Genomic DNA, 10862 nt, shown 5'->3' on the forward strand with positions numbered 1-10862 from the left:
CCCAACAACAACAGCTGGGATTACCCTGAGCTCTAACTGGCTGCAGTAGTAAAGGTTTGTATCCCAAAGGGCAGCCAAAAGATGTGACAGAAAACTGGCAAGTGGAGTTGAGGTCACAGCACTCAGCCTTACGAGCAGCTGCACTTATGTAAAGAATGCATTCACATCACAGCAGTGGCACTAAGGGACACCTGGAGGAGGAGGCAGGCACAGCTCACTGGTCCTACATGGATGTGGGAAGCAGGCTGCATGAGACACATCCTAAAGCCATGAGGTGGTCTTGTGCACAAAATTTCCTATTTAATTCCTCATTCAGCATTCTGGAAAACTGAGGTAAATTTATTTTCAGTGGGAGCAGGTTAAGGGCATATTCTTTTTCTTCCAAAGACTGCCCACAATTCTTTTTTTTTACTGTACGAGGCCATGTAACAGAAAAGCTCTCAACATATGAGGGTTTCTGACTACAATTCCCCCTTATGTCAACTAGCATTTAGGATATTCCTTGCAATAACCAACTATTTTCAGATAATGCTTATAACAGATTCACCCTGCATCTAACATGCTATCACATGCAGAATAATTAATAAGGTACAATGCAGGGTGGAAAAGGACAACTATTAAAAGTTCATCTCATATTTATGTCCTCTTATTGTCGAGAGCATGTGAAACTCTGCATGGGTAACCTATAGCCACAAATCAAAGCAACAACTAAAAGATATGGTTTTGCTATTGTGTCAAAACTACTTAACACATATTCATGCAATACTCTAGCTGAAAGACACTTACAATATATTTTTCTGATGAATGGACTCATCAACAGCTCTTATAAAGTGCTTTTCCTCACAAATGAAGATTAAGGTAATGGCAGAATGTGCTCATGGATAGGTTCAATTCAGGAGTCTCCCTGGAAAAGGTGAACATCAAGCTACAAACTACAGTAATGCAGTTCTAAACTAGATCCATGATCATCTCTGATTCTGATAGGTTATTTTAATCTCCTAGAGATTAAAAAAAATGCAAAAAGTACCAATGTTCATGCTTGCCTGATTCTCAAGATTTCAAAGAAAGATGCAATAAAGGGGTGTTAGATGTATTAGCCAATTCAATGATGCAATAAATTCAGTTATGAGCTCTTCTTTCATCAACTGTGCAGGTTCTCCTTGGCTGCAGTAAGAGACTACACCAGAAACTGAACATATGCATGTGTTACACAGTGTTTGAAAAACCATAAGGGGAAGATTTTGCAGGTACATAGTATAATAGTAACCATGTCAAGTCACTAGTCCAGGAAAAAATCAAGGCAGGGGAGGGGGAAGATTTCCTAATTAAAAAGAAAAAAAATCTACAATGCACATACATGTGGTGTATTTTTCTCCCTCAACAAATGACTTCTGTGACAGACTTCTGAGATATTTAAGATGCACAAGAATAGATCAGACCCTTATTCGTAGACTCATCAGAAGAGGCAAATAAGTAGTTTTAAAGTTCTGTCAAAGTATATCACTGGAAAATACTAAAGGAGCCTCAGAGAGATAGGCATAACATTTATGACTTGCAGTCTAATCTCTCTCAACAACTCCTAGACTCCTCCATTCTCCCTCTTCACTAACAGACAGTAATGGTGTAGGCTTTTCAGTGAAGCATTGGTTAAAGAGGAAAAGAGTACCTACAGCTGAGACCTAAGACTTGAATTGTGGACTGATCTCTAATTTTACCAGTAGGAGTTAAGTAACCATCAATTTGCCAATTCCAGCCCCAAGAAAAGAGTTTGTTAAGTTATCAAAGCAGTTTTGTCATCAAAAGACACTTTAGTCCCTAAGACTCTGTTTCAAGTCACCATTCATCACTGAGGGATGAAATGCATCATGTTACACTAGCTACTGTTTTTAACTATGAAAGCTAAAGACAAATGGAAACACACGAAAATTGTTGGCTCAATTACAAGGACAAAACACACAGAAACTGCTAAATTACATCAAAGATGCTTCAAAGGATAGTGTGATTCATAAAGACATTTGCACAAGTTTAAAATGTTACCTCCTGGACATCCTCTGGATTTTTTCTTGAAACAATCTGAAAGGCAAAACAAAAATGAAACCACGTAAGTCCTTGGATTTTCAGTTTGGAAGTTAAAGAGTAACATACAACGATTTGTTGCTGAAGAGAAAAGTCTGGGAAAAGGCAAATAGCTGCATGGTCCTGTGCACTCAGGAAGTTTTGATTTAGTTTTAGAGAAGTCAAATACCCAAAGACAACACAGTGAGGGATTTCAGCAGCAGTCAGTTGTGATTACACATCAAGACAGACGTACATTCTAGGCAGAATGGCACAAAAGGCATCTCTCAAAACAAAGCTACACTGAGCACATCTCCTATCATCTTTCCAGTCTCTTCCTATTAATTCATATTATGGCCACATTATTCCCAATAAGAAGAGCTCACTAAGACTACTTGGCTTAATATAAGCTGCAAACAACCTCACTGAGAATGTGAGGATTTGTATTTAGTAAGACAGTATTTCCACTTTACTTACAATCACCAGAGCGCAAACACCTCTGACTATCCTGGCGTATTTGTTTGTCCTTAAAAACTCTTGGCCCAATTAATTATAAATGACTTAGTCCAGGGGAAAATTGCAGTGAAAATCAGGCTTGGCTGCACACCATAAAGAAGCCTGTACTTCATCAAGATTTGTTTTTCTTCTTTAAATAAATATCGATCACAAAAGCCTTTGTAATCCAAGTTTTGTTCTGGTCCTATAAAGAGCAGTAAGAGCGTATCCCCACAAACACACAAACCAATCAGACACATCTTTAATTCATAACTGCAATTATCTTGTGCAAGTCACTATATCCTTCATCACAAGAGCCAAAGCTGTTTAACAAAATAATTAGTCTATTGTTAGCTAAAGCAAAATAGGGCATTCCCAATGCAACTGGGACTGTCCCCAGCACCACACCCCGGAATAATTGATGCCCTGAGGAGGTGATGCGTGCAGGGAAGCGCAGGGAGCCCACGGCACGGGCACCCCAGAGACTCACACACCGTCCCGCTGCTCCGCAGGCATCACGCAGCTGCTGCTGAGATGGAAGCCACTGAATCCACACTCTCCTCTTGCTAAGTGACAATAGCACACCTCTTACATCTCCCACAAACTCAGCTCTCTTCCTCACTTCCATTTTGCAAGAATCCTTGCCAAAGCCTCCCAGATTTTGTACCATCCGTTTACTACAGCCCAGCCGGTCATCTCTCACACATTTTGGAGGAGACAAGACGGAAAAGAGAAGTGTTTCCTTCTCTAGCAATCTCCCAAAGACATGAAACGTTTTCCTTCACAGCTCCATGTTCTCTCTCTCTCACCTTGCACACCAAAGTCCTCTTCTTCCAGCGTAGTCTACATTGACAAAACCCTTCTCAACTTTTCCTCACTCTTGAGTAATCTAACATTTGGTAACTTTACCAAATGTTAACCTTGGTGGCTGTTGCTCTTTCATTCACTACCAGGCAGTTTATAAGAGCAATTGGTGAAATAATCCTAACCTCCTTTTCTAATAGCTGGCGTACTTGATGCAAGGAGTCTGTAGAGCTGGGGAAAGAAAATATCACAGGGAACACCAAAGGGCAGACACCAACTGCTCTGCTTTGCAGTTCACCTTTAACTAAAGCCTTGCAACAGTTTTGGCAGCTAGGGAAGTTACCAGATGGGCAGAAGGAGACCCAGAGAGATGAGTAATTACCCAGCCAGTTAGTAAGAATCTGGAATAAAACCCAGAGGCCCTGTTTCACACTTGTTCTTATGTTACATCGCCTTCTATATCTCCCAGCCATGCCAACTTTAAGTCAGTATGTAATAATTTATGTGTTGTCCTACTTTGTTCTTCATATCCTTTTCTGAAGGTCAATCTCACAAGAGGTCTGCCCCTTCCTCCCAATCTATAGTCAACCTAGACACTTGGCAAAGATGACCCAAACCCCTAAATTTTCCATGTACTTTTTTTAATCCTTCCCCAAGGATCAATGCAGTCAGTTCCTTCTGCAAATCTGTAACACAAGCCTATTTACACATCTATAACCTATTTTCAAAAATATCATCAGGATACCCACCAATGAGCTAAGCAATGTGTAGTTACTGCACCAGACTCCGGAAACAGAGATATTACAAGGACCCTCAACATCGAGAAAAGCATTTCAGATTACCTCATTCTTCATCTGACCTGCAGGTATCCAACATAACTCATTAGAACTTTAATTATCATTAATGATTTTAACCTTCCAAATTCTCTAAACTTTTATTAGTGGCCTATATTTTCAGGTATTGTTAAAGAACACTCCTCATCACAACTTGCTAATATCTATCTGTTTCTTTGCATTTGGAAACGGGTATTGAAAAGCTAAAATTCATTTAAACTTGTCTGCATTTAAAATTATGCTACAGTTTATGAGAAAATACATATTCTTTGCTATACAAACAAAACCTTTAAGAAAAAAGCTGCAATAGTGATATTAGCACTCAGCAGAGACTGCATGGGTAGTTATGCCTTGGGCCAGATGTTTAGGACACACTAATACAAGTGCTTTCTTATCCATGATTATTTATCTACATTGCTTAGAAAGTTCCTTCAACTTCATTTCACAAAGGATTCTCTCACATACTGCACTAAGGAGCCACAAATCTCCACTCACACATCCTGACTACCCTAGATCTCAGCCAGAACACAACACAACAGGAAGGCCCACCTCACTTCTTTCCTGGCGGTCCCCCAAAGTTGCTGAGCTGATGCTCAGCAAATACAGCTGGAGTGCTGTGATATCAACCATGGAGCCAGATCACCACAGGAACAGGAGGAAAGAACCAGAAAGGGTACTTGATATGTACACTGAATCCTTTTTAAATCATTTTATTCAATTTCCCAAATCCTCACTTCAAGTACTATACAACAGATTACCAGACAGAGCCCTGCTGAAAAAAAAAGTTATTCATATTTCTGCACTTGGGAGTCCAAAGCATCCTTTACTGCAAAAAAAGGGAATAATTTTTCCCTTTGGTGATTTTAGCTATCAAAACACCATAAAAAACTAATGATCTCTGGTTCAGTCAGTTGAATTTGGACAGCTCACAGACTGATCAGCTCCTTGCTCTGAGCTAAATCACGCACACCAGCTGATTCTGCACTGTCTCACTTGGAAAGGTACCAGAGTACTCTCAGTTTGCGGGACAAGGAGAATGACATCCCCAACTAGCCAGCCACAACTCGATTTTGAACAATTCTACAGAAACCAAAACATCACAGAGAAATTTAAATGGCTTTGGCTGGTAAGAACAAAGCACCAGAGCAAAATAAGCAGCAGAAGTCTTGGCTCATTCCTATTAGTCCTTATTCCACTGACACAACGTTTTAGTACACACACACACACACTTGGGCCATCAAGAACAACTGCAGAAGATGTGACAGTATTATCTTCTTCTCTGCATCTATTTCAGGAGAGTCTTTTTAAATTGCAGCATCATAGGAAAAAGCAGCTCTTTTTTTCCTATTCACAAATACTACATTGTATTGGACAAAAAAGAATAGTTTAAACCTATTTGTGTTTGGTGAACTTGGAGAGGTAGGTAGGTAGGTAGGTAGTTGACCAAAATTTTTTTTTTTAATTTTTAATTTTACAAGTCATACAAACTGATCGTAGGCTAACAAACTGACATTACAATCTCTGTACATATCCAGGATGTTGCATTTGAATTAAGAGGAGGGTGCTTACAAGCATGCCTTGCTCACACAGGCAGGATGCCTACGGCTGCAGCAGCTACAGGATCACGGGTCATTTAAGGGAACTCTGTCTCTCTGTGACACCCCTACTGATGCTCTCACTATATCCCACCACACCTGTGAGCTAAACTGCCACTCCTCTTGAACCTCTCTCCACATACTTACTTACTCGCCTCCCTTTTTTGGTTCAATAGGAAAGTGGAAGAGAAAGCAAGGGATTTCCCTGGGAGAACACGCGGAGCTTTCATCAAAGCCAGCAACACCTCAGCAGCTCTCCCAACATCTGCAGCAGCTTCCCAGCCTCTGGTGCTAGGCCCGAGTGACCCGGAGCGCTGTGCCCGCCGTGCTGGCCGCTCCTGGGCAGGCCGAGCCTCCGTGTGTGGCTGGGGCCGCTCGGTGCTGCCGCCGGGGGCGTGCAGAGCCCCGCACCCCGCCCGCTCCCGGCTCCTCCCGGGCCCGCCGCTGCGCTGCGGGGCTGCAGCAACGCTGGGCAACCCCACCGCCACCCACACACCGCATCTGGGCCGGAAGAACGGGGAAAAGAGAAGGAGCCGTTTGTTTTTAAGCTGCTCTCGCACGCCCTGCCACGCGCAGCGAGGGAACGGAGAGTTAATCGCAAAGCGCGTCTGAGGCCATTGCAACGTTGCGAGGCTACAAGTTTGCAGGAGGCGAGCGGGGCTCGGCTCGGGAGGGGCCGCCTGTTCCACCTGCCCTCCCTCCCTGTCTCCCACCCGTGTCCCTCACAGGGGCTGGCACGGCAGCCGCGGGTGCTGCTCCGCACCCAGCGGCGGCTTTGCAGGCCGGGCGCGGGGAGCCGCGGGGGCGAGGGGCTGGGCGGCGACCGCCGACTCACCCGCGCCGTGACCTTGTAGACGGTGTGGCCGCGGGGGTGGCGGCGCGGCTCCGTCACGGTGTAGAAGCGGGCCAGGTCGGCGCCGCGCTCCCGCGGGCTCAGCATCCTGCTGCTGCCCCCGCCGCGCCGCCCGGCCGGCACAGGCGGAAGCGGCGCCCGGGAACGCCCCGCCCCGCCCGGGCGGCGCCGGGGCCCCGGCCCGGGGAGCCCCGCCCGGCTCCGCGGGATGCTCGGATCCCCGCTCGCGGTGTGTCCCCGGGGCTGGGAGCCCGCGCCGCCGGGATGAGGCCGAGGTGGCGCGGCCCAGACGCGGCAGGAGCGGCCCGGCGGCGGTGCGGCCCCGTTCCAGGGGCTCGGCAGGGCACGGCCGTGGGGATTTACACTCGGCTGGGCTGACCGCCGAGCCCCTCACTCACACAGGCGCCCGTGGCCTCTACAAATCCGTAACGAGCCCCCGGTACGCCGCTCCCAGCGTCTGCCGTGGGCTATTTTAGGCTATGCTGCCCTAAATCCATAGGCCTGTAACGCAGAAATGACTCACGGATTTTAAAGAGGAATGCTACCAGAAAGGCAAGTTAGATTGTTACCGAGTCACCATGCTTTGTGGGTTGTGTCTCCTCCGGGTTCTTTAGGCTGCACCTGGACTTCTCCCTGCGGATGGGCTCTCTGCGTGCACAGGTCTGCGGGACACTTTGGTGTTAGGAAACCCTCCAGGGTTTGAGGGGCATTGCTGCAGTTCTGAAGAGCTTAACTCTGTGCCACAGGACCCTGTCCTTTTGTAAGATTACCTTCAATTTCTTGCCTGTAGTGGGGTCTGTACCAATGTAGATCTCACACCTCAGATCATAGAAACTCGATTTTTTTTAATCACTGGGTGTTCATTCATTTAATTGTAGATGTTAAAAAAACAGCTTTTCTTTACCAGGTTATTAATATCTCTGCTCTCATACAGATTTTTGACATCAAGTGTTTAACAATACTTAACCACGTGTCTTTTTGAAAGATAAGAGTTTCTTGTACTGAAGTTCGTAGTAAGCACGTGCCTCTCCTTTGAGGAACATTTTCTTAAGGAAGAGAAAAAAAGAGGACATTGGTTTTTAGCAGCTCACTTGTCACTCTCCCTTATTTTCTGAGAGGGGAAGAACATGTCTTTTACATCTTGTGCTGGTACACAGAACTGCATGGATGTTCTACAAGTTACCAAAAGTTCGCAAATTCAAGTACTTGGGGGAGAAAGTCAGTGAGTAACTAAAGAGACAAACACATCAGGCTTAGGAAATGCACGGAGCTGAAAACAGCAAGAGGCAGGGAGAGTGTTCATTTGAAGTGTGCCCAGCCCCTGCACATTTCTAGGCATCTGCTGCTAATAACGTTTAGAAAGCAGGAAACTGAGCTCAGTGGACCACTGATCTGAGCCATCGTGGCTGTTCTTATGTGCAGAGTAATCAATCAAAGCATCCCTCAGTGAGTCAGTAGCCTCCATTCACTAGGGAGTTTCAAAAGCTCAAATGACTCATAAAATAATTTGGCTTCTACTTACAAATCAGAATTTGGAGATATCTAATTCTGCAGAATATCTTTTCACATGGTATAGCCAACACAAAATAATAATTAGACAGGAATAAAAACCCCACAATTAAGTGTTACTGGCTTATTTAGACTTTTCTAGGTCAAGGCAAGAAAATCTAGCAACACTGAGATGAGAAACAATTTGCATCATATTCACAGGCTAATCTTTTTCTTCTCTTTTGTCTATTACACAACTTCCATACTTTTCAGCACATCTTCATTTTCATTAAAACCCAAAGCTTCCATCATCAGCATCATTACTGAGACTACTACTATGTAAAAACCTTTGAAGTGACAGATCAATTTGGGTGTCCCTGTGCAGGTCACATATAGAAAATACAGAAAATACAGAAAATAACTGCATGTTATGTGTAGATTCTGCTCCTAGAAATAACAGCAGTTGTTGTTGCTATAGCTATGGCTTACTGTCTTCTCTCCTAAAAATACATCTAAAAGATAAGAATACAAAAATTCAGAAAAGAACAAACCACCAAAACAAGATGGTCGTGAAAATGCAGCTGGGAGATCCTTTACTACACATGTGTTAGCAGTTTCATTCTCACATGGTAAAGAAACTAACAGAAAATGGATGGGTATTCTTACCTCTCACCAGTAAGTTGTGTCCAAGAAATGGAAAACCCAAAGTGGATCTGACACATTGCCTAACTAGCATGCTCATCACTGCATTATTTCAATTCCAGTCTTCCCTACCACTCCTGGGAAAACTTTGTTATTTAAAGTCACTTTTATGACAGATATAAAAGGAATGCAGAGAAACAGTATTTTACTTGATTGCAGTTCCTGCACAGCATCTGCACTATTCAGCACTATAATTTTTCATATGCATTGTGCTACGTTTCCTTACAGTAAACAGGGCCAGCATTTCCCCTGTCCTCAGAAGACCTCCAGAAAGCGTTCTGAGTGCTTATTCAAGCAGCATCAGCAGAGGCAGAGGATTGTTGCTGCAGCTGGTAAGCAGCGGTGGGTCTGTCATTGGGGCTGCAGGGCAGACAGGTCTCCCACCCTTCTCTCAGGCCAGCTCTCCTCAGCAGAGCCCCTTCAGCTGCATTTTAACACCTGACAATGTTGAAATACTCGCTTGGGTGAACGGGGTTTCTGCAAACACTAAGCATCATGATGCTGCCCTGGAAATATACTATGGCACCTTGAAATATACGGCAGCTCTTTCCCGGCCCCTTTGACCCTGCAGGAGCACGCGGTGGTTCCAGGGAGAAGACCACTTATGGAAATTATCACAGAATATGCTGAGTTGGAAGGGATCCACGAGGATTATCAAAGTGCAACCCCTGGCCCTGCACAGGACATCCTCGAGGGTCACACCACGTGCCTGATAGCGTTGTCCAAATGCCTCTTGAATTCTGCCAGACCTGGTGCTGCGACCACTTTCCTGGGGAGCCTTTTCCAGTGCCCGACCACCCTCTGGGTGAAGAAACTACTGCACTGTGAAAAGTGCATATTATATGGCTCTTTGCAGATATTTACTATATGTATTTTGCTGTATTGATTATAGTGCTATATTAACATTTTAATAATATGATAAATGTAGTCTTGTAATTTAAAAGGTAACTTTTGTAGTTAAAATAAGAACTATGTGAGGTTTTTTTAAGAAAGGAATGAAGCACTCGCACCAGATAGCAGCCACAAGACACCTAAATCTTTCAGAGAAAAAGGAACTTATTGTTCTCTTATCAGAAGAAACTGAATTCCTCCTGCCTAGCTAAAGATCGAAGGAGCCTTAGGATTCCGAAGAAGTTGACACTGACCAGACCGAATCCTTTGTTTGAATAGAATTTATGCATCATGTAAGAAGTGTATGAATATGCAACAGGCTATTGTTTTTAAGGGTTGATCCTCTGTTATCGTGTGTCCTTTTTCGGGCTGCGCTGCCCAGAAAAAGGTACTCAGACGTCCGTAACTCTGTCTCTATTGTCCCGTATTGTCACAGAATCACAGAATCACAGAATCACAGAATTTTCAAGACTGGAAGAGACCTATAAGATCATCTAGTCCAGCCGATGTTCTAACTGTTCAACTAGATCATGGCAGCAAGTGCCACATCCAGTCTTTTTTTAAATTCTTCAAGGGATGATGCCTCTACCACCTCACTGGGTAAATGATTCCAGTTTCTGACCACTCTTTCTGTGAAGTATTTCCTTCTTACTTCTAACTTACATCTAGCTTGACGCAACTTGAGACTGTGTCCTCTTGTTCTATCCGTTGTCGCCCGGAGAAAGAGGCCGACCCCCAGCTCACTACAGCCACCCTTCAGGAAGTTGTAGAGAGTGATGAGGTCACCCCTGAGTCTCCTTTTCTCCAGGCTGAACAACCCCAGCTCCCTCAGTCGCTCTTCATATGGCTTGTGTTCCAAGCCCCTTATTAGTTTCGTTGCTCTCCTCTGGACACGCTCAAGTAACTCAACGTCCCTCTTAAAGTGAGGGGCCCAGAACTGGATACAGTACTCCAAGTGAGGCCTCACCAGTGCCGAGTACAGGGGAAGAATGACCTCTCTGTTCCTGCTGGCCATACCATTTCTGATACTGGCCAGGATGGCATTGGCCCTCTTGGCTACCTGGGCACACTGCTGGCTCATATTCAATCGACTGTCAACCAGCACCCCCAGGTCCCTTTCCACCTGGGCACTATCCAGCCACTCCA

The 10862-nt window shown here is 44.7% G+C and overlaps 1 protein-coding gene across 1 annotated transcript in view; it reads right to left on the bottom strand.

The window, feature by feature from the left end:
* RPS6KC1 (ribosomal protein S6 kinase C1) overlaps positions 1-6722 on the bottom strand; it is an 85033-nt gene extending 78311 nt beyond the window's left edge. The window contains exons 1-2 of the mRNA XM_058801544.1: positions 6618-6722; positions 2038-2073 (exon numbers count right to left, since the gene is read on the bottom strand). Coding sequence (XP_058657527.1) covers positions 2038-2073; positions 6618-6722 — 141 coding nt within the window. The remainder of the gene's footprint in view (positions 1-2037; positions 2074-6617) is intronic.
* Positions 6723-10862: the final 4140 nt, after the last annotated feature.

The sequence above is a fragment of the Ammospiza caudacuta genome, chromosome 3, assembly GCF_027887145.1.
Source record: "Ammospiza caudacuta isolate bAmmCau1 chromosome 3, bAmmCau1.pri, whole genome shotgun sequence".
Lineage (NCBI taxonomy): Eukaryota > Metazoa > Chordata > Aves > Passeriformes > Passerellidae > Ammospiza > Ammospiza caudacuta.